Source organism: Antechinus flavipes, chromosome 3 (assembly GCF_016432865.1).
Source record: "Antechinus flavipes isolate AdamAnt ecotype Samford, QLD, Australia chromosome 3, AdamAnt_v2, whole genome shotgun sequence".
Taxonomy (NCBI): domain Eukaryota; kingdom Metazoa; phylum Chordata; class Mammalia; order Dasyuromorphia; family Dasyuridae; genus Antechinus; species Antechinus flavipes.
In genome coordinates, this window is record NC_067400.1 from 428,172,325 (window position 1) to 428,197,748 (window position 25,424).

The 25,424-nt window shown below is 32.4% G+C and overlaps 1 protein-coding gene across 2 annotated transcripts in view; it reads left to right on the forward strand.

The window, feature by feature from the left end:
* Positions 1-25,424, forward strand: part of COBLL1 (cordon-bleu WH2 repeat protein like 1) — a 172,701-nt gene that overhangs the window by 142,551 nt on the left and 4,726 nt on the right. The window contains exons 11-15 of one of the 2 annotated variants that reach the window (XM_051986250.1): positions 948-1,070; positions 6,205-6,439; positions 7,791-7,876; positions 11,713-13,292; positions 19,441-19,617. In XM_051986250.1, coding sequence (XP_051842210.1) covers positions 948-1,070; positions 6,205-6,439; positions 7,791-7,876; positions 11,713-13,292; positions 19,441-19,617 — 2,201 coding nt within the window. The remainder of the gene's footprint in view (positions 1-947; positions 1,071-6,204; positions 6,440-7,790; positions 7,877-11,712; positions 13,293-19,440; positions 19,618-25,424) is intronic. The other variant, XM_051986251.1, reaches the window with a different exon arrangement.

Consider the following 25,424-nt stretch of genomic DNA (forward strand, 5'->3'; position numbering starts at 1 on the left):
AGAATAAGATTCTAATTCTAGTTCTTCCACTTGCAGTTATTCTGTGAAGTTGGACAAGTCACTTATTTAATTTGGGTCCCATCTGAAAATCCAGGGGATTGGATTCATCTACCTCTAAGGCTCCTTCCAGTTGTAAATACATAAATCTATAAGGTCAAGTCTCTTCTGACTCCAAAATTCTTATCCTTGTTGCTACTGCTATGTTAAAAAGTGGTTATATGTTTTAGACTCCAAGGCGTGTGTGCTTTGTTTCTATCTTTGCCAAATTAGTAATGTTCTGTGGACTTAATGGGAGGTAATTAAGTCTTGTAACATATACTTCAGGGCAACTAAGTGGCATAGAGTGGTAGTCCTAGTCAGAGAAGACCTATATTTGTGAGTTCAAATCTTGCCTTAAACACTTACTAGATATGTGACTCTAACCAAGTCACTTAATCTGGTTTGCTTCAGTTCATCATCTATAAAATGAGCTGGAGAAAGAAATGACAAACCAGCATCTTTTCCAAGAAAACCTCAAATGGACAACAACAACAACAATAAAATATATACTTTTAAGACTAGTCATCATGTTATTTTTGTATGGGAAAAATTGAGATGAGTCTGCTGTATTTTTTTCTATCTCTTTTGTGGGAAAGAATCCCAAAGCACTTTGCAAATTCTGTGCCAGATTTTTGTTCTACTAAATTAAACGTTGAATATTGTGATATGTGTTCATTTCAATCATGAAAGTGAAATGAAAAGAAAAAACATCTGGATAGGGCATATGCAGTAATCTACTTTTAATATTTGCCTTCCTCTCATTGGCCTTGTTCACCTTTTCTTTTGCCCCAATCTTTCCTGATTTTATCTACATGTGATTAAAATCAATCTTGTTGTTTTAAATGGCTTCTTAATTTTTATTAGCTTTTAATCTAAGAGCTCTCACTCATAAACTACTTCCTTGACAGATGCCTCACTTTGCTTTGAGCTACCTGGTCATGAACCGTGTACTACTGTCCTGATGCTGGCAGATGACGCTTCTTATTCTGATTGTGTTGAAACACCTGAGTTAACCATAACATCACTGAAATGTAGGTGGTGGGAGCTTGTTTCTCTAGGCTGCTTTGCTTAAGATAACAATGTCAATTGCTTTCACTTGTCAACTTTTGTTTATTTTAAAATTCTTATAAAGGGACTGTATCTCTTTGCTTTAAATTGTAGTGTTATGCAGATTTTAGACTTGCTTGATATTTCTTCCATTCAAGCTTGCTTTCAGCTTTTTGGATGGAAATGGCTATCAAAGAAGAATGAAATTCATGGATCTGAATATTTAACTTCCTTTCTGTGCTTAATCCTTCTGTTTTCTTTTATACTGTTTCCTGTTTGATGACATAGGGCTTTCATTTATATCAGATAAGTGTATTCAGGAATTTGTCTTATTTGGCTACATTCCTATAACCTCATTGCTGAATTTCCCCATTACTCTAGTCGTGGACTACCTATTGATTTTCTTTTAAGTTAATTATTGGGATATTTTTGTAATATTAAAATTCATTTTTGCTTAGTTATGCAAATTTTTTCTATCAAATATTTTCAAAATGATTTCTTAAGAATATACTACTAAAATCTTTAAAAATATATTTTAGTAAAATTCCAAGTAAGCACAATTTTTCCATGAATTTATTCCTTTAAAAATGTATTCTTTGAAAGTGCAAAAAGCTTTATAGATAGAATGATACTGATTATAATTTTAGAATTTTAAAACATCTTAGAGGCCACTTAGTTCAACCTTCCAACCAGTTTAAAAAAACTCCATATGTTTGATTAGAGAAGGGAACATTCAGAAACAGAGATGAGAGCTGTCCATACTTGTCTAAATATCATGTATTAGGAAAATTAGACTTTTTGTCTCTTGTCCCAGAAGCAGTGGATAGAAGTAACAAAAAAGGGCAGATTTAAGACTGATGCCAAGAAAAGCTCCCTACTAAATAGAATTACCCAAAAAAGTAATGTATTTAAGAAATTAATTTTTCAAAAGATGATTGTCTTGGGAAAGAGTGGATTCTATCTCACTGGAAAGTCTTCAAGCAGAAACTAGATATGTTATATTGTAAAGCAGGGGTCCTCAAAATACGGCCCGCGGCCAGATGCAGCAGCTGAGGACATTTATCCCCCTCTCACAGGGCTATGAAGTTTCTTTATTTAAAGGCCCACAAAGTTTTTGTTTTTACTGTTGTCTGGCCCTCCAACAGTTTGAAGGACAGTGAACTGACCCCCTATTTAAAAAGTTTGAGGACTCCTGTTAAAGGGAACTCTCAAAGATGAGTTGGACTATATAGCATTTGAAATTGTTTCCAAGTCTGAAATTCTATGATTTTTTCCTGTGGCTCCATAAATTTAATTTCACTGCTTTGTTGTTGTTGTTTTATTTGTTTTTATTTGTTTTTCTATGTAGGTTTGAAATTTGGCCCACAATATTTATATTAAACAAAACAACCTTGATATTTTCAGTCTATGGAAACTTGCATTGATCAAATGGTCAAGTAGGAAATTCCCATTTTAAACAAAGGGCATGTAATGGGATTGAATATTTTTAAAAATCATTGCAACTAAAAATAATTACATTTCAAAATTGCTTTGCAAATCATAAAAGTGCTACACAAAATGTCAGCTGGCATCATTAGATCAAGAATAATTCTTTACAATAAAAAAAATTACTTAAAGCATCTCAGGGTACATTTCTGGTTATTGAAGAAAAATTTAACCCCCTAATAATTACTTGAATCAAATGTCTTTTTTAATCCGGCTCTTAGGTCTTTATAATTTAATTCATTGAGCTCAATTTTCCTAGTGAGTACATTTGACTAGGACATTAAAAATTTTCACAAATGATTCTTCAGTAAACTTGAAAAAGTTGATTTTCTAAACTACCTTCTTTACTTTCAGTATAAAATATGTAGAAAATCTGGCTATTAGTATGCCCTTAAGAATTTTGTAGGTTAAATTAGAATAATCGGTCAATAGGCATTTATTAAGCATCTATGTGGTATGTACTGTTCTAGGCACTCAATATTTAAATGTAAAGAATCAATATTTCTTGTTGAGTAGCTTACATTGTAAGGTCATGGTGATAATTGAATAACTAGATAAGATGCATAGATAGGACATAGCCTAATTGTATAACTATTTACAGAAAAATATATTGAGAATATATATATTATATATATAATTAAAAGTGGTTAAATTTGGCAATTTGGGAAGACACTTGAAGTTGGCTGGGAGAATCAGAAAAGGCTTGATGTAGAAAGTTATTGAAGGAATTGAAGAATTCTATGAGGCAGATAAGGAAGAAGTATTTTCAGGTAAGGGCAGTGACCAGTGCATGAACACAGAGATGGAACTGGGTAGTAAAGAAACTAGTTTGTCTGGATCTCAGGAAATCTCAGGATCTCAATATTGTGTAGTAAGGCTGGAAATTTGTGTACAAGGTGGTGAAGGGCTTCAAAAGCCAAACAGATAAGTTTATGTTTTTTTCCCTAGAAGTGAGATGGAGAGCACTGGAATTGGAAGAGGAGTGGGATGTTCAGATATTCACATAAGGAAAATTACTTTGGCAGCTAAGTGTTGAATAGACTTGAGAGAGATAAGTTAGAAAAACCAAATAAGAGATCAAAATAATATAGGCCAAAGTGAATGAAGATTTTAATAAGGGTAGTAGTTCTGTGAGTAGAGAGGAGTTGGAGACCAGAGATGGCAAGCTGATTGTATATGTTTATCATGGAGTTAAAGATAATTCAATTATTACATACCTGGGAGACTGAAAGAATGATGGTATCTTTAATAGAAATAAAGAAGTTTGAAAGAAATACTTTTACAATACTTGCTACATCAGTCAGATGAGTATTTGTTGAGTGCCTATTGTGCTAAGTACTTGGTATATAAAGACAAAAATGTCAGTCCATGTCTTCAAAAAGTTCATCAGTAATTTGGATGGTGGAAAAGAAACAGCAGGGATTTGAATGGCCTGTGTAGGCTGTTGAATTCCAGCTGGAATACAGCTTTGAAGACTAAGGATTTTAGGAGAGAAGGAAGTGCATTCTAGGTAAGGGAGATGTCCAGACTGAACATGAAACTTGTGCCTGAAGAAAAGCAAAAAGACAGGTTTCTCTGTACTATAAAGTATATGAATTAGTGCAGATAAGCACTTTATTTTGCTTATTTTTTTATGATAATGATTTCATGTCTTCCTATAATAATATAATCTGATATCTTATCTTGGTATGGAGAAAACTTGGTTATGAAATGGAGAAAACTTGATTATGAAAGACAATGGCAATAAAGCTCAAGTTTTGCCCAATCCTAGGAAGCTGTAGAGTCTGTGATGTCATGTCATGATAGGCTTGAGTAGAGATTGTATCTGTCTACTGGCTGCAGAGTGATGGACTTTTACAGCTACAAAATTTCTCAAAGACTTTCCACTAATCTATTAGCTTTAAAAAAAAAATTAACATTTTGTATTAAAATGTCATTTAGCAAAAAGGAAAGAGGTGTTTTTGAAAGCCTCACTTGAATTAAGTTTTTGTTGTCTGAATATTTTTCTCCTCAATCTTAATTCTAGTGCCTTTCCCTTGTTAATTATTGTTTATTTATCCTATATATAGTTTGCTTTGCATATATTTGTTTGCATATTCTCTCCCATTAGATTGCAAGCTCTTGGAAGGAAGGGACTGAAAATTTTGTCCCATATATTTTTATACATGAAAAAACTACTTTACCTTTACAATTCAGACAGTATCACCATACACAGTTTTAAAGAATTTCATGCAAATATACTCAATCTTTGATTGGATTTTTAGTTCTATTGGTTTCTATAACACTGAATCTTAGCTTCACTCATCTTTATATTATGAAAATTATTTTATTGTTTTTAATAGTCTCTTGATTATTAAAAACCAGTGTCCTTTTCACAGTCTTTCTACTCTGAATTCTGTAGCTTTTGACACTGGTAACTTCTCTTTTTTCCTCAATTATCTTTTATCATTTAGTCTTCATGGCACTGTTCTCTCATAGTTCCCCTTCTTTGAATGTTCCTTCTTTCTCCACTTTGGTAGATCATTATCTTTTTTATGCTTCCTTAGTATTGGGGATCTTCAGGGCTTTGGACTTGAATCGAAATTTCTCACCTAATTTTTCTTCAATAATTTCATCTGTTCTTGCGAATTCAAATATGAGCTCTACTAGCTGCCTTAACGTTTCTCCCAAATGTAAATTCTACATTCTTAGCTACTTGTTAGATACTACTTCCTACATAGTGTATAAAAATTTCCACACAAAACATTATCTTTACTGTCAAACTAAACCTTTTTGCCCTTTGTCTAAACTTTTTTTTTGAAGCCCTCACCTCCTCTCAGCCACCCAGTTTCATAATCTGTTATTCTCTATTCTTATCTCTTGTTTACCCCATAGTATCGATTCTACTTCTACAACCTCTTTTGAATCCTTCCTCTTCTCTCTACTGATGTGTAATAGCTTCCTAAGCAAATTCCTTGCTTCTAGTCTGCCTCATCGCTAATCTCTCCCTCATACAAGAGTGAAACTAATTTTCCTTGTCTGACCATGTCACTCTTCTCTAAAACCTTCAATCACTTTGTCATTTCCTCTAAGATTATATATAAACTCCTCAGCCTAGCATCTAAGGTCTTTCATTAACTGCTGCTAACCTACTTTTCCTACATTATTTCATTTATCTTTCTTACTCTACAACCCAATCAAATTGGGTTATTCTTTCCCAAATTTCACCTGTCTTTTGCGTCTCTTGTCATTGGCTGTTCTATCTACCTTGAATACACTCTTTCTCATTGTTGTCTGTCAGAATCCTTACTTTCTTTGAAGGATAACTGTCATGCTACTTTCTCTAGTCTAATCAGTATGTGCTGTCTCCCTCTTCCTCTGCAAATTGGATTGTATTATTGTTACTTTTCTGTGGGTTATCTCCTAACCTCAAGTAGAATGTAAGTACCTTGGAGACAGAAACTACCATTTTCTTTATTTTTTGATTGCTTGGCACAGAGATTTGCATATAGTAGATGCTTCATGAATGATGGTGGTGGGGTTGGTTATTAAGTCAGATTTATAAAAAGTTAATGTAACATATTTTTAAAAATACATTTTCAGTATAATTACATAATTTAAATATTTTACTAGTTATGACCATATTTGTTGCAGCTGGAATTACCTCTGAGTTCAGTCTTGAAGAAATAGATGAAAAAGAAGAATTGAATGTTCTCCACAAGGAAGACAGTGAAAGTATTTCTTCAAAATCACAAAAAAATTCTTTTATATCTATGGATGTAACAAAGAATGAAAAAAAAGATACCACATCAGAGCTTGGCATTGTTTCTAGAGAGTCCCCAGAAAACTCTAAGGAAGAAAAACAAGAAAATAGAAACACAGATGGAAAGTAAGTAACTTAGATACTGCAAATGTTGTTGCTGATTTACTTTATGGATCCCAGGCTTCTGAAATCTAGATTCAATATTTGAAATACAAATATCTTCCAAATAGCCAGCTTATTGATTTAGAATACTTTATAACTTTTATCAGCCCTATGAAAATATTTATTAAAAGCCTGTAAGTGGTGGGGTACTCTGCTAGGAAAGGTGCAAATTCAGAACCAGAATCTAAAGCATTTGCCATCTTAGAGTTTTGTAATTCAAAATGTGTCACTATCTTAGTTCAGTTTATTGCAAGCCTGTAACTTGCATCTGGACAATTAGATGGCACCATACTGCATGGCATGCTGGATCCAGAGTCAGGAAGTCTCATCTTTTTTAGTTCAGATCTGGCCTCAGACACTTACTAGCTATGGCACCTTGGGCAAATCACTTAACCATGTTTGCTTCTGTTTCTTTATCCTTAAAATGAGTTGGAGAAGGAAATGGTAAACCACTCAAATATCTTTGCACCCCCCCCCCAAAAAAAAAAAAAAACACCCAAATAGGGTCACAAAGTGTCGGACACAAATGAAAAATTCCTGAAGGACTGAACTTGCTTTTGAGTCTTGGGAAGTACTTACTGAAAATGAAATTTCCTGTTTGAAAATCTTGAAATATCCTGGTATTAAAGGCCAACAAAGCTTAGTGATGTAGACATTGTGACTAGGCAAACCATTAAATTACAACAACTTCCTCAAAAGGAGAATTTAACACTTCCCTTTTAAGAAAAAGGAAAAAGGAGTAGTAATACATTCCCCTTTGCCTTCAGCATACAAATTATGGTGTGAAAATATTTCTAGTGCCTAGACATTAAAGTGCAGCACAAAACAAATTCTGTGCCAATTTACGAGGGTTATTATAACCTCTTTTTAGGGTTCTATCTTCTGGACAAAACACTTCTGTGAGAGAACATACAGAACCAAAGGATTTTTGATCTGGAAAGCAACTTAAAAGATCGATGAGAACAATTCACTTCCCATATTCCTGACCTTGCCAGATTTAAAGTTGACTCAGTCTTTCCCCGCTTTATTTTGACTGAGTTGGAAAATTGTCCAGTATACTAAGCTCTTAATTTCCTGCTCTCTATTGGTACTTCCATCTGAAATATAATGTTTCATAGCAGCATTTCCTCCCAGTTGTATTTTGTTTTATCAAGCTATTACATTTCCAGTATTTGGCAGAAACAGATGATTATTTTACTCCATCTGTCTTCAGTATACATTGCCAATTTTCTTGTTCTTTGGGAGTCTGTGTGCACGTGCACTTGGGAGCATGTTATTGATATCAGCATACAATATACATTACTATATTTTACAGAGAACTACAGAATGGTACAAGTAGTAAAGAGGCAGTAACTGAAAATGGAAGAAACTCTAGAACTCTGGACCACAATAAAAATAATGGTGAGTTATTCCAACTAAGAATGTCAGATACTGTTATAAGCCTAAAAAAGTATCTTGAATGCTCATCTATTTTGTCTACTAGTTTATAGTAAGTCATATTTTAAAAAAATCCATTCTTCTACCCTATTCTTAAGTATCATCTTTATTTTCATTGTCATTATGCTAATATAAACCTTTTATTACTTCCTATTATTATTACTGACAGTCTTTTAACTGGCCTTCTCAACTGCTCATTCCAATCTATCTCACTCACTCCATTTGACCTCCAAATCCCTGCCATATAAATATTCCTAAAAGAGTCCTTTTGTCATGTCTGATTACTCCTTGCTCAGAAGTCATCAGTGGCTCCCATTTCTTACTTCATTAAATCTAAACTCCTCAATTGGCTGTCAGACTGTGAGCTCCTTGTGAATAGGGATTTTTTTTCCCTGTTTCTTTGTATCCCCAATACTTATGTTTAATAAATGCTTTGTGATTTGACTTTAAACTCTTTTTATGAACTGTCTCTGCTCATACTTACTCCTAGCATGGTAGATACTTCAAAGCCCCATTTTAAATTCCATTCTCTCCATGAAACTTTATGTATTTCTTATGATGTCTGTATTTTTTCAAGTAACTATTGTTACCTCAATTATAATGTAATCATCACACTGATGGCAGAAGTGTCCCAGTTTTTTTCTTAGTGGCCTATCATATACAACAGTGCTGGTCACTTAGTGGGTACTTCGTCAGTACATATTGATTAATTTTCAAAAAGAGATAGTCCTTATAAATACAATAATTACTATAAGATATTCCTCATGATATTCTAAATTACTTCAATTCTTTATAGAGCCATGATTTGGTCAGTGTGGTTAATCCTTTGACTGCTGTAGTTCAAATCGCCTCATATTTTAGCATACACACTTAAAGAGCTAGTTTGATCAAAAATTCAATTAACTAGTGGTCAATAAATGGTAATATATCTCTGAAAGTGTAACAAGACAGAATGTCCAAATACAAGTTTATATTTTCATGCCAGTATAATGAAAACCTTCTTAGTTTAGTGGGATTTACTAGGATTAATTCTCCATTAGCTTAACTTTGAAAAATTTACCTTCATGCTATAGTAAGAAATTGAAGTGGAACTTTACTGATGGTTTTTGAGTTAACAAGGAGAAAAAGAACTTGTGTATTCCTGTAATCCATATTATTTTGTTAAACTATGATAACTGAGTGAAGCTTTTTGGGAAAAGAATATGGTTATCTTTCAACAATCGAGATTAATGTAGGGTATTATAGATGAGTGAGGCATGTTTGTTTGCTTTTAGGAATACATAAGGTGTGTTTGACCTGTTACTTAACAGAAACTACCAGTGAATACCTGACTCAGGAACTGAAAGAATGATTTGTACAGTTTCCTTGTCTTTTTTTTTTTTTTTTTTTTTGCCTCAAAATCCATAATGACAATAGATCATCTACCCGCTTCTCCTTTTTTCCTTCTGTTTTTCTAACATTTTTGATCTCTCTTAGAAGATAGCATTTATTAAAACATTTACCACATGTGTGGAAATAAAATTGAAAATTGAATGTATAATAAGAAAGATGGCAGATATTCTGTCAGTAGAAAATGATTAAGACCATTAATGCCTGATATGTTTATGTCATGAGTTTCAGAGATGGAAAGGACCTTAGAGATCATCTAGTCTAATCTTTTTCATTTAAAAGTGAAGGAAATGGGATTCTGGAGAGTTTAGTTACATATCTAAAGTCATGGGGGGATGACAATAGAAAAGCCCAGGTTTAATTCTTGACTAAATATGGGGTTCTTTCCCACCACAACATAGTGTTTTATTCCACATTCTTTGAAAAATGACATATCAAAAGCTGGTTACCAATTTTCAAAATCAGAATTAATCTAGTTATATTTACTAAGTTATTTCAGGATTTTGACATAGTTATGAGAATCCAAGTGTAAATGCATAAATTCTATACTTTCAAATTGCTTTCAATTATGTCTGTATACAATGACTAAGTAATATAATGAGACAGTTTCAAATCTTTAAAAAAAAAAAAGATATATTACTATTACTTTAAACTAGTCCGTTATTCATTCTCTCCTCTCATCTTCCCTAGCCTCTGTCAGCTTGCTGACACACACTCACTCATAATCACTTCATCATCAGCAAATGATTATCATTTAATCAGACCTTCTGCAACTCACTGGCTAGGGGCGAATAGAGGAAGGACAGGTTACTTAGAAAACCCGTTTCTCCATTTACTCGTTAGTTATAGAAGATGGTTTAGCTATTAGTTTCTTTCAAATTCATTCAAATTTTGTAAAACCTAAGTTCAAATTTGATTTAAGACATTTACTGGCTATGTGATCTTGGGCAAGTCACTTAACCCAATTTGCCTCAGTTTTCTCCTTTGTAAATGATCTGGAGAAGAAATGGCAAATCACTTGCTGAGAAAAATCCCAAATGAGGTCACAGAGAATTATATATGACTGAAAAACGGCTGAACTACAATAATCAATAGTGATTTGGAATATTTTTTCATGTGACCACTAATAGTTTTGATTTCATCTTCTGTAAACTGTTCATATCCTTTGCCTATTGATCAATTAGGGAATAACTACTATTTTTATAAATTTGGCTTACTTTATATATTTAAGAAATGAGACTTTTATCAGAGAAACTTGCTGTAAATTCTCCCCTCTCTCTGTTTCCTGCTTTCCTTTTAATTGTATTGGTTTTGTTTGTGCAAAACCTTTTTAATTTTATGTAAAGAAAATTATCTGTTTTACCTCTTATGATCCTCTCTATACCTTGTTTGATCCTAAATTCTTCCTTTATCCTTTATCTATTTTTTGTACATTTTCCCATAGTCCTCCAATTTACTTATGATATCACCCTTTATGTCTAAATCATGTATCCATTTTGAATTTATCTTGGTATGTAGTGTGAAATGTTGGTTTATGCCTAATTTCTTCCAAACTGCTTTCCAGTTTTCCATCTTTTTTTTTTTTTTGAGAGTTTTTACCTCAAAATAACATACCTAAAGGTGAGTTCTTATCCCCAAAGTTTGGATCTTTGGATTTATCACTAGATTACTATAGTGATTTACTACTTTGTATTATGTAGCTAATTTACTTCACTTATCCACCACTTTATTTTTTAGCCAATATCAGATTGATTACTTCTTTGTAATATAATTTGAATTTTAGTACTGCTAAGCTAACTTTCTTCACAGTTTTTTTTAATTGATTACTTTGTTATTATTGATCTTTTGTCCTTCTAGATAAATTTTTTTTAGCTCTATAAAATAATTATTTGATTGGTATGGCACAGAATGAGAAAATTTAACTTTGGTAGTATTGTCATTTTTATTACGTTGATTCAGCCTACCCGTGAGCAATTAGTATTTTTCCAGTTGTTTAAATGTCTTTACTTGTGTGAATAGTGTTTTGTAATTACGTTTATATAGTTCTTGGGTTTGTCTTGTCTGTTTATTTCATATCTTTCCAGCATCTAATGTTTCTTTGTAGGTGATAGTAAATGCTCATTGATCAAAGGAGAGGATTAAAGGCAGCAAAAATCATGTACTCCTTATGTGATTTTTTTGGAAAGATTTTCTTTGAAAATTATCCTGTGGGATATTTTTTAAAAATTAAATAGAACCATATTAAATACTAGATTTTAAAAAAATTATACATAATGTGGGAACTGTGTTTAGATATCAAAATAAGAAAAAAAATGTAGATCTCAAGCTTATGGTATATTAGTCATGGGGGCGGGACTTTTTACGTATTGAACTATTAGTTACAGATTATTTTGTTTTTATTTTTCTCAAAGATCAAAATGATATGACATTCCTTCCAAAGGACTTGGATGAGAAAGTAAAAAATGAAGGGAAGACGATAGAAATCAGTATATCTGATGTTACTGAAAATAACAAGCTTGAAACCGTCAGGCTATCAGACTCTCAAGCATGTAAAAATGACATTGCTATAGATAACAAGGAAAATCCTCCATCACTTTTACAAATTCAAGATCAAAAGCTGAGTCAGTCCAACTTGGAAAAGGTAAAAACTCAAGATGCATCAATTCAGACAACTCAGTCCCCTAACAATTTGGAAAATAATATGTTAAATGAAACAGCTGCTCACCTGGATCATAATTTATCAAACTTTAAAGGTGATGAAAACATACAGTTTTCAAATAACAGTAAATCATCTCAAAGGTCATCTTTCAGATCACAGGATTCTATAGATCCCTCAAGAGAATTCAAGAACCAGAGATCACTAAATGGGCAAGAACATATACTCAACCTCAAAGATATAAGTCCTACACGTGGCAACGATGATCTGTTTGTTCCAGTAGATGGAAATCATAAAACTCTAACTGATTCCTGTATAAAGAATTATCCCCTTTATAAACCTGATTACAAAACCAAACCAAAGCCTTCTAATGAAATTACAAGAGACTACATACCCAAAATTGGAATGACAACTTATAAAATTGTACCTCCCAAGTCCCTGGACGTACCAAAAGATTGGGAATCAGAAAATACATGCTACAATAAAAGTGATCAGGAGATACAAACTTCAGAAAATTGCCAACCACGTGAGCTGCTGAAAGAATCTGCTATCCAGACAGATAATCTTATTTCTGAAGACCCAAGGGAGACACAAGCTAATATGAAATATGAACCCAAATTGGGAGGGGAGCATAATATTCGAAATGAAATAAGTGTCACTGATGGGACTGTGTCTTCTACGAAACCAGTCTCCATAGTAAATAAAGACAATGGTGCAACTCCATTGATGCTGAATTTAGAACACCTAAATAGTATCATGGAACCAAAAGGAAGATCTAAGGGTTTAAGTCCCCAGACGAAACCTAGTTCTTTTTTCCTACAGATGCAGAAAAGGGCCTCAGGTCATTATGTTACATCTGCAGCTGCCAAAAGTGTCAATGCTGCTACAAGTTCTGCTCAAAGTGAACTGAAGCATAAAGAAGTTGAAAAAAAGTTATCATCTCCCCAAGAAGAAACAATATCTCCTTTAAATAAGACAGTTAACTTCCATTCTGAATTACCTGACAAACAAACTGATCATGACATCGGTCAGAGACACAAAGAGATCCCAACTTCTCCTATCAAACCCCCTAAACCAGCGAACCTTCCCTCTATTCAGCCAGCAGCAATCAGTCTTAAAACCTTGAGGACTTTTGGTGCACCACGGCCATACACCACTTCCTCCCCTTCTCCTTTTGCACTTGCTGTAGTCAAAAGATCACAGTCTTTCAGTAAAACATGTACTGTCCCAAGGCAATCATCCAGAGAGGATTCATCTCCTTCACCAGCTTTTAAAGAGGAAGAAGAAAAAAATAATCCATTAGATAAATTACTGGGAGTTCTACAATCTGATAAGGTAAACATTACTTTTCTCCTTTTGTTGATTTTGGTTTTTAAAGTTTTATTTATGTGTTTTGTCTATAATTTTTACAAGCATTTATAGTTTACCTCCCATTCTATGAGAGACCTCCTAAAACAAAGTTAAACAACTACATAAAACTAGTAACAGAGTGACTTCAATTGAAAGTGCAAACAATTCTCCACATTTGTACAATCACTCCCAAAATACTTCACTACTTTTTTTTATCAACAAAAATCTTTTTTTTTCTCCTTTCCATTTCCCACCTGATTGAGAAAAAAACAAAAACAAATTTCTTCTTAACAAGTGTACAGTTAAGTATAACCAATTCTCCCATGTCTGTAAATCTGTTTGAACATGTACATTTACATGCATATAAAAATACATAATGCATGCTTTGTACACATGTCTCCTGTACCATAAATCCATTATTTTTCTGTCAAGGATAATTTATCTTATCATCTTGTAACAAAATTAAACAGTTATTAAGACTAATGATAAAATGACCACACCTGAAAGTGCATAAAACATTTTTTATTTATGGATTGTTGCTTTCACTTCCCACACATACTCCCCCTTCCCCTTTCTGTTTTTTTTTAGGTACCAAAGCTAATTTTTTTCCTCTTTCCACTCCTTAACCAATTGGAAAGTAAAATAAAATAAGAACAAACTCCTTGTACTAAATATGCATAGTTAAACAAATTTCTATATACAAATGCATGTATATGCTGTGTGTATATGTAAACATATATGTCTCATTCTGTAGCCTCAACCCGTCAGTGTTAAATTATTACATAAAACTGATAGTGATCTTATCTGAAAGTGCATGTGACACTCTACATCTGTGGCATCTTCCTCTGCAACCTCCATATTTTTTTTAATTAACAGAAATCTCTATATATGTGAGGTATATCTGTTGTTTATTCATGAATATTTTTCAATATTTTAAAATAATTTTTAAAATATTCATTTTTACCCTAAATCCATCACTTCTCTATGATGAATAATATGCATCATCATCAGCATTCTGGAGAATTAAATAGTCAATATTGTTTTATTATGCATATTCAAATGTATGTAAGACATTAACTTAGAATTGAAAAGTATTATGGAATGTATTTGTATGAATAAGCTAGACTAAATAACTCACTAAATTAAAAACACAAGCAACAGCAGTAACAAAAAACTTTTATATTGATTGTTTTATTGTTAGGCATTCAGGTTTAATACTATTTCCTACTTGCAGTTCCTGATTTTTTCTTTATATGAGAGAGGGATTAAATGTGCAAAAGATAACCCATTGTCCTGAAAGATATTGCCAGCAAGTTCTTTGTATATGGTAGTGTCATACACTTTCTCAAAAATCTATATCAGATAAGTTCATAGGAAAAGACCTGAGGAAAAATATGTATTTTATGATAAAAAATTTCCTTGTTTATGTGTTTTCTAAACATATAGTCTCCAGATGTGTCTTTGATTAATTTAAAGGCAGATTTGGGCAAGTGGCTGCATGTTTCCCTTTACACTCTTAATTCCTATTTCCTATTTATTTTTACCTTAACAGTGGTTATTCATATGCTTACCTACCATACTAACTGTTAGGTTGGTTGAAGGAACTATAACAAACAATACATAATTTCAGCACACAGGGCGATAATGCTCCATTACATTCACATACTATAGTTTTTTCAGGCATTTCTCAATCCATTATTACCTTTCTAATATGATATTCCCCACCCCAATAATAAACTAAGTAAAGAAAATTTAAAATACAACTTAGATGTTGTTTAGGTTTGTTTATTTGTTTGTTTTTCACAATAGCCATTTTTTTTGGGGGGGTTCAATTTCACAGTCTTTCATTTATATTCATTTTAATTTTAAAAAAAATGTTCATTAGAGCCAGTATGACAAACTGGAAACAGCCTATTTCTGAAATAAGAAGTTATGGGCCCAGGGTTTGGTGAAAAAGAATGGGGGATTTTGATTTTATATTATGATAAATAAAAGGGACAAAATTCATTGTTTGGATCACAGTCATTGCAGTGAGATTTTATGTACTCTGTGGCCTTTTAGTATTCTAACATAAATTATATTATCTTGTTCATTTTAAGGTTCTAACATTATTTCAGACTACTTCTCTAAACATCCTGAGTTTGACATAACACTAAGTGCATTGCCAAGTCAAGTTTTAGTCTATTCTGAAGTCTATTCCTCTCTCCCCATATATTTTGTATTTGTATTCTTTTCTCTGGACTGAAAGGTTGTTATAAAGAGTTCTTTTTAAAAACAGCAACAACAACAAAAAACATGTGTTCTCCCTTATCTTGAGAATCTCAAAATCACTTTTGCCTCAGGAAGAGAGCACATATCTTGAATAGCTGTTTACAAAACAGAATTTGTAGTTTTGTATCTTTTTTTAACTGAATGAGGTTAATTTCATTTTTCTCACAAACTTTTAAGGAAAGTTTTAAAAAAGATTTTATTAATTCATTTTGTATTTGTATCACATCCTTCTCCTTTAAATCATTGTTCACTAGATCTTTCCTTAAAACAAAAGAAAATAGTTAAGCAGAATTTTTTAGCACAAATACTTTCTGACAACATATATGAAGTTCTGTATTGGATACCACCTCCTGGAGGTGTTTTTGTTTTAGGCTTCATTATTTTATTTTTATTTATTTATTTATCATTATTTAATTACTTATTATTACATTTAAACAGTTTAAATGGTTTTGGTATTATCTGATTTAGATTGTAGTCATTGTATATATTCTGGTTATATGTTACTTCAACTTAAATTATATTTCTCTTAAGTAATATATCTGTCATTTCCTACCACATAATAATATTCAATTAAATTCATGAAACTCACATTTAAATGCTGCTTTCATGTTTGTAAGCACAAGTATTTTATCCTCATTATATAAATGGGAAGACTGAGGCAGGTAGCTTGAATGTGATATGTCCAGAGTCACACATGTAGGAAATGTGTGATCCCATCTTTGAAATCAGAACTTCCTGATTTCAAGGTTTGAACACTCTCCACCAACTGTGATTCAGTTTTTTAGGGGCATTTGTCAATTAATGGATACATTTTTTGTTTCCAATTCTTTGCTGCCACTATGATGGCTATGATGAATATTTGTTATTTATAAGACTTTTTGTCTCTGTCTTTGACCTCCTTGAAACATATGTGTAATAGGGGAAAACAAAGAGAATGAACAATCAAGTGACATTTTCCCCCCGCATTTTCAAATTGTTTTTCAGATTGGTTGGTTAGATTTGGAGGGAAAAAATAGATTGGGAAATATTTTACAAAATAATTAAAAATACAGCACAAGATAGACTGTATTAATTTATGGTTTTCTAAGTCAACATGCTACTGCAGGAATTCATTTCTATTTGAGCTTAACTACTTTGGTCAAATTCAAAACTCCCCCGGAACTGTATTAATCAGTCTACCTATCTTTTAAACTCTTAATCATTGACTATGTCAATTTTTGAGAGAGATTAGATAAAATTTCCTAGTTATTTTAATTTGTATTGCTCTTAGTATTAATAATTTGGAGAAATGAACACACACTTGTGTGTGTGTGTGTGTGTGTGTGTGTGTGTGTGTATTGTGTGAATGTTGGATTTTTTTCAGAGGTATTTAATGCAAAGATTTCCCTCTCCCTCATCTGATAGTTTCTCTTATTCTAGCTGCATTTTTTCATATAAAAACATTTTTAATTTTATGTAATTAAAAATTGTCTATAATTATCTTTCATGATCACCTCTATTCCTTGTTTGGCTAAAGAATCTTCTCCTAGTTGTAATTATAAAAAGTATCTCCTTCTGTTCTCTTTTATAATGTGACCTTTTATATTTAGTTTGCATAGCTATTTAGCACTAATTATTATTTGATATATGATATAGATTGTTGGTCTAAATCTAATTTCTATAAAAATATATTCCATTTTTTCTAACAAAACTTGTCAAATAAAGAAGACCTTCCTCTAAGGTAATTTTGTTCCTGGGTTTATCTCATACTGTAGAGTTGTATTCCATTGTTTTCTGGATCTAGCTTATCCAAGACTATTAACCAGTGGATAAAGTTCTGGGTCTGGAGTCAATCAATTAACCTCTGTTTGCCTCAGTTTCTTCAACTATGAAATGGGAATAATTATAAGATCTATTTTGTAGGATGAAATGAAAATCAAATGGAATGAGATTTGTAAAACATTTATGATAGTGGCTCATCCCTTTTTTGTGTAGTCTTTGTCTCTGGTCTAATTTTTAGTTCTTTTACTAGTACCAAATAGATTTGATGATTATATATTTCAGTATACAAGGATCTGTGATTTCATCAGCTTTGGGAACTTCCTACAGGAGGATAGATCTATGAGTTAATAGATCTGTATATAGGTCTATATATAGTACTTGATAAGTACTTGAGTGTCAACTGATAATAGGCATTAAAAGATTTGCCAAGGGTCACAAAGTTAGTAATTGTTAGGGGTGAGATTTATACCTACATCTTCTTGACTCTAAGCTTAGTATTCTATTCATTATATCATATTGTCTCCAATTTGATATTAATTTTATGATGTAATGTGATTATATTTGGTGTTATTTTTATGCAAAAATGTGAGATATGATAACTATGATAGATTGGACCTGACAGAGCATTCACTCTTGACTACTCATTTCAAAGATGGGGAAACTGGTTCAGAGAGGTTGTGACTTGCTCAGGAAAACCCAGGTAGTAAGTAACAAAATCAGAATTTGACTTTGAGAATTCTGTCTCTAAACCTAGTTTTTTGTTTTGTTTTGTTTTTGCCATCACACCACTGCTGTGTCCTTTCATTCTTGCTCTGTCTACCCCTTTCTTCCCCTTACTCCCAGTATTTACCTTGAGGTTCCCTTTTTTTCTTCCAAATCAATTTTATTGTTATTTAAAAACAGTTACATAAAATGTCACATTGACAGTTTGCCATAGCACTAAATTTATAATATAGTATTGTGACTTTTCTTATACATGTGTAGTCTAACCATAATCAATGATGATTTCTCTAGTTGTCTTGCTTAATTTCTATATTAAAAAGTCTTTTATGATTATATTTACCTAAAGATACTTTATAAAAATTAAACTTGTAAGTACTTCTTTTTAATAGGTTATTTCTAAATGTTTATTCCTAAAAATTTTTTTCATTAGTTTCTTTGACACTGATACTGATAGTTTATATTTCTTTTTCTTTTTAGTTTAATCATAATTGAACAGAACAGAAAATATGTTGAATTCATAGAGTTCTGAATAAGTTGAGCCCTGGAGATTTTGTCAGTCATTTATTATGTTTGTACTATGTATCAGGCACTGTGCTAAGCAGTGTTTTCATGAACACAACAACAGGAACACAAATAATGTATAGTGATCTAGAATGTCACCATGAGCCTTAAATTAACCAATGTACCATATAAGATGCCCATTTTTGGAAATGCCATTTTATTTGGATTGTGGGACTTTCTGATTTGGTTGCTAATAAAAAACTAGAGAAAAATGTTAATTTATTGTTATTATTTTATTAAAATATTATTTAATTCCAGCGTTATAATCTTATACCATAAAATGAACACTATTTCTTTTCTGTGATAACCTTAACTTAGGGGAAGAAAAGCTTCCACCCTTGCCTTCCTTCATTTTTATTGCGTTCTGGTAGCAAGGTGACACAGTGGATAGAGCTCTGGGCTTGGATTCAGAAGGAACTCTTCATGAGTTCAAATCCAACCTCAGGGATTTACTAACTATGTGACCCTGGCCAGGATACTCAATGCTGCTTACTTTAGTTCCTCATCTGTGAAATGAGCTGAAGAGGGAAATAGCAAACCATGCTAGTATCTTTGCCAAGAAAATCCCAAATGGGGTCAAAGATAATCATAACTAAAAATGACTCAAAAACTTATTGCTGCTCACATTTAAATCCTAAAAGGAAATAAGGAAAGAGCTTTAATGAAAGATGATTATGGATTAGAAGTTGTTCTAAGAATAATAGAACTGGACTGTGTCTCTGTTCTCAAGTGTACCATTTTTTCTCATCTCCCTCGCTATCCTTTCTGCTCAATTATATTCATGAGGACTATCTAAATATTTTGTTTCCTTGAATAGGAAGGTAGCTGTGCACACAATGAAGAGAAATGCCAGATGCAGTCATTAACTGACCGCCCATCATTCACCGTTAAGAGGCAAACTTCTTTAACATTCCAAAGTGCTGACCCAGAACAGATTCGACAAAGTTTGCTGACCGCAATTCGCTCTGGAGAGGCTGCTGCCAAATTGAAAAGGGTAAGCTTACTTTCATCAGATGGATCACAGTGGACTTATTTCAACATTGTCAATTTAGGGAAAATTGTTTCTGACATTTAAACCTAAAAAAGGACACTGTAAGTTACTCCCTTTCCATAAGCTTCTCCCCCCCCACCCCACCCCCCAAGTTTAAAATGTATATAATGAATTCAAGTTTACCATCCCTTCTCAATTGGTTTTTGTTTTTAATTATAAGTTTTTTTCTCACTGGTCTGCTCCCCCAAAAGTTTTTTTTTTTAAATTCTTACAGTAAATACACATAGTTCAGCAAACCAAATTCCCACATTGACCACATTTAAATACCAATGTCCCATTCTGGATTTAAAATATGTCACCACTCTAATAGATTATGTAATTCATTGTCATTCCTCTTGACTTGTGGTTTATCACTTCATTAATCACAACTCTAAAGTCTCTAATAATTGTTTTTCCTCTGTGATATTGTTGCCTTTATTTAAGTTGTTTTCCTAGTTCTGTTCATTTCACATTATATCAGAAACTTTATGGTTTACTCTGAATCTATCTGTTTCATCATTCCTTGTGGCACAAGGATGTTAATTATATTTATATGTTGTCTTATCTGTTTACTGATTCCCCATGAGATGGGCACTACCTTATTTTCCATTTTAATGTTACTATGAAAGGACCTGCTTCAAGTATTTTTGTTCATATGGTTCCTCTTTCCTTTATCATAGCTTTGGATTATAGTTATAGTATACAGTATTGTAATTATTTTGGTCATAGTACAGAATTGCTTTTCAGAAGTACCTAATTGTTGGACCAATTCATAGCTTCATCAACAATACATAATAAGGGTGTCTATTTTCTTGCAACCCCTCTAATAGTTGTCACTTCTCTCATTTGTCAGTCTTATTTGTCAATCCCTCATCTTTACCAATCTCATAAGATGAAACCTCAATGTTGCTCTCATTTGTAGTTTACTTAATTAGTGATTCAGATCATTTTTTTCATTTGGCTATTGATAGCTTAGTTTTCTTCCTTTGAAAAAATATCCTATTCATGTACTTTGGCCTTTTATCTATGAATAGAAGACCCTTAGTTTATAATCAGCTCTGTACATATTTTGGCTATAGGGTCTTTAAAAGAAACTTACCATAAAGATTCCCTGCCCCTCATTTACCATTCTAGCTTTACCTGCATTCTATTTGTTTATAAAAAACTTAAATGTTTATAAAAATTGTCCATTTTCTGCAGTCTCCATTTTTTTTTAGTCATCAATTGTTCCCCTATCCATAGAGCTGAAAGGTGATTTCTTTCTTGTTCTAAATTTATGTTTCCACTTATGCCTAAATCATATATTCATTTGCAGTTTATCTTGAGATAGTGGGTGAGATGATGGTCTATGCCCAGATTCTGCCCAAGTGCTTTCCAGTTTCTCAAGCAAATTTTTTGTAAAATAATAACTTTCTATCCTGCTAAAATTGGAATCTTTTAGTTTAGTAAGCACCTCAACCATGGTTTGCTTGTTGCTTTAACCTGTTTTGCTCAATGAATTTTCTATTTTTTAATCAGTACCAAATTGTTTTTATAATTGAGGCTTATTTTCCAAAATGAATTATAAAATGGTCCAGGTGCAAATCACAGCATTGTGTTGTAGGTCTGATACTAAACATTGATATAGACTTAATTCCCTTCCCTTCTCTGAGCCTCACTACTTTCTATTGAATGAGGAGATTTAACTATCTACTCTTGTATCTTCCAACTTTTGTGTTTGATTTTATTTGAATAGTTACAAAAAACTCCCCATCTCTTTATTTTGACCAGTTATTTCAGAGAAGTAGAAAGCTATCTTTGAAGAGAAAACTTCAGAAAGAGAGTGTGATATAGTATTTAGAGGATTAGTCATCAAATTAGAGAGATCTAGGTTGAAATCATAACATTAATCAATATCTGTGCACTTTAGGCAATAATATAGATATTTATAACATTAGAAATAAAAATCCATTTTGAATTTGTAGATATTCTGAAAGAATTTCAGAAACCCCCAGGATTCTCTGGATCATACTTGGAGAAACCTTGCTCTAAACACACATGCTAGTTATTTCCTAAACCTGATTTTTATTCTATTTCTTTTATGCCTTTGCATAAGCTGTTCTCCATGTTTAAAGTGCATTTTATCGCACCTTTGCCAAAGTCTCCAATTTCATCAAAGCTCAGCATGAAAACAAAGCTTTTCCCAAATCATGCCTTTCCCTATATTCCCAATGATTACTTTTCTTCTGCTCCCCAAATTATTTTATATTTACTTTTCTATGTACATCATATCCTACTCCTAAAGTGTAAATTCTTTGAGATCTGTTCTTTTTTCTCTTTCTTTGCATCTAGCACAGTCTCTGACACATAATAAATATTTGATACATGCTTGATGAATTGAATTGAACAGAACATTTGGTTCAACATAACAAGCAAAGGCACTGTGTAGAGAGGACAAGACAGGTGCAAGTGATTCTGGGTAAAGCATCCCAGACACTCTCAGTTCAATCAGTTTCTTCTCATGAGGCAGGAGCTTGACCACTTTGGAGATCTCTACAAAAGCAGGTTCATAACTAAGCTAGTGTGGAAACTATTCCAAGTGATTCTTTTGGGTCTTGAGAAGAAAACATGAAGGAGAATTTTGGGAGCTTAGGTTTTTATTTTTAGAAAAGACATAAAGCATGTGATTTTGAATATTTTATATCTTTATTTGTAGGACTTAAGTTTTTGTTTGCTTTAGTAGCATACGTTCTAATTATTAATTCAGTAGGCAATTAAAATAGAAAATTTGTTGTATTCAAAAGATGTAGAAGGGGGAAAAGTATGTTTTCTAAGGTTGTTAACAAAATTAGATATTATAATTTGGGAAAAGCCTTTATCGTTTTTGACTTCTCTCCCTAAAAAAGAATTGAGAAATTATCACTGGTTTTAGTGCACCTAAGAATCACAAAAAGCTACACTCATTATGGGACTGTTCTTAATTTCTCTATGTGAAGTCAATGGAAATATAATCATCTTCCATGAATTAATGAGAAGAATCTACAAAGTAAGTTGGAACTTTTTTAAGCCTGCAAAATTAAACCAGGAGGTCACAATATACTCAACATATTAAAGAACCTGTTTTAGCAGAGTCATTTCACATACAAAGCTTTCACTAATTCAAGGTTGAGCAAGCTGTGAAACAGATTTTAGAGAGCCAGATTTTAAATATCTAGATCTTCTTATCACATCACACATAATAGATAATAAAAATAGTTCACACTTAAATGGCACTTAACAATTTAAAATTATCTCCCTTGTGAGGTAGGAAGTAAAAGTATTATTCCCACATAAGGAAATAGAAGCCTGAAAGGTCAAATAACTTGTTCTAGTGTCACAAAGCTGGTGAGTGGACAGATGGTAGGATTCCCATCTACAAATTCAGTGTTCTTTACTTCAAGAGTCCATTTCTTTAGCTTCTAATGGAAGAACCAAGTCATAAAGTGTTAGTAGGAGAAAGAGCAAACCCCAGAATTTAGAGATAGAAAAACTGATGTCCATAGGTGTCTTGTAACAGGTCCAAAGTCACAGAGTTAAATGAAAGAATTGGGATGAAAACCTAATACTCATGACTTCTATTCTGGTGCTCTTTCTGTGCAACTACATCTCAAACTTTTAGGCCTCAGGACTCCTTAAGATTCTTAAAACTTATTGAAAACCCTTTCTCTAAGAACTTTGGTCAATGTTTCACTTGTGTCTATTGCCAAGCATTCACATAAAAGAACTTTGATGGTTAGCCCTTACTGGATGAACACAAGCAAAGCAGCTTAGGCCAGCACATTTATAGATTCATTCAATTGTAAGCCAGTAACACAGTTCTGCAGATGAGACAGTAAATCATTCTTCATGTTTCCAGTTAAATCTTCAATTAACAGGTCATGTGGTCTATGGAAACCTCCACTGTTTGCTGGTGAGCAAGTGAAAATTTAAAAAAGGAAATAAGATCTTAGAATTCTGGAAAAACAAAGAAACAAATAAAAAAAAAAAACAACTTGACACTGAGAGCCCTTTGAAAGGATCTGGGGACCTCTAGGGATCTGCTAACCACCTTTGAGAACCATCACACTGTGCACTCTGCTACTGATATAGCTGAATAGTTCAACAGTACCTATTCCTTTGAAAAGCACTTTAGGTCATAATATATTGGTAGGTTTTTAATTTTTAAAAAATCAGTTAATATCCTATATGTATCATTAAAAATGTACAGTTATCCTCAAGGTCTAATTTCTCATTCTTATATACCATCTTTCTTATACCAGTACACTGAAAATTTTTCCTAGTTTTTGTTTCAAATGATGACATTTCTTTTATAGAATAACATTTATGTTGCCAAATAAAAGCTCTAGTGATTTTGACAGTGAGTTTAGATGTTCAACAGAAAGTTGGCTCTGTGTTTGTCTATGATTTGGCTCTCAGAATGTTCAATTTAACTTCAGGTACCAACCTGCCTTATGGCTGATGTTCACACCAAAGCAATTAACCTTAATTATAATGGTTAGATTCACATTAGAGCAATTATCTGGTTGATTGCTCTAGAGAGGATATAGTCATAACTGACATAGCATGGGCATGTCATGGATTTTATACCCTAACCTTTTAAAATTCATCCCTACCCTGGCCATGTGTTCTATGAATTCATAGAGGTCATTTCCCTCTACCCCATTACTGTATAGAAAAGAGCTGGTGAACCAAGGTGAGTGATTTATAAGCTGCTTTTGATGTTAAGACTAATATATGATCAGCATATCCTTTTAGATTCAGTTGATCTCAGCTGAACTAATTTTTAAACATAAGGTTATTTGAGTCATATTGTTTATAAGACACCTGGAGGCAAAGTATTAGGTTTTTTTCTCTTCTAATTATGCACATGTCTTTTTATATACCATTTTTAATTAGAATACAATTTTTAGAAATGTATAAAACTAAGGAATGATTTTTATTATTTCATCTGAAAAGTACTATTTAGTCTTTGGGAACCTTCCAAAAATAAACTAGAGACTAGGATTGGAGGTTGTTGGGCAGACTTGTCAAGAAGCTTAGGCTCCTGCTGATTTCTCTCATATTTCCTTGGATTTTTTTTTTAAGCTATCAAAAGCACTCCTTAATAGCAATCCTTAAAAAAAAATACAACCACAAGCTTAAAGGAGTTTTTCATAATTTTACTGTAGAAAAATAGAAATATTTTAATTTTGATGACAATTCTTAAGAAATTAGCTGTGAAGTATATTTAGTCTACAATAAAATCAAAACTTGTTTACTCCTTATTTTACTCAAAAAAAAAAAACCCCTGAAGATTTTAGTTTTGCCCAAGACCAACTTGTTAAATTCAAGCATTACAAATTAGATGAAGTAGCATTGGGAAAGTTTGGAACCTTATTGATGGAAAGGACCTAGGGTTAGCAAATGTTGTTCATTTCACTCTAGCCTATCTTAAAACCACAGTTTATTTTAAACAATATTCAACATGTTTAAAGCACACTCAATGTTTAAACAATAAATTATTTTTTCCTCTCTTTAGAGATTTAAAAATTATTTTAGTTACTTGATTTCAACTAATAGTTGTTCTCCCCTGCCCCAAACTATATAAGCTATAAAAATGTCAGTCAACAATAGCACATCAGAGAATTTCCTGAGAATAAAAATACACATGAGAAGGTAAGTTTGTTCGTAATTTTAAGTGATCAGGAGCTAGCTGTTAACCAGGGGTTCATGGATTTTTAAAAAATATTTTTGTATCTATATTACAATTTTTT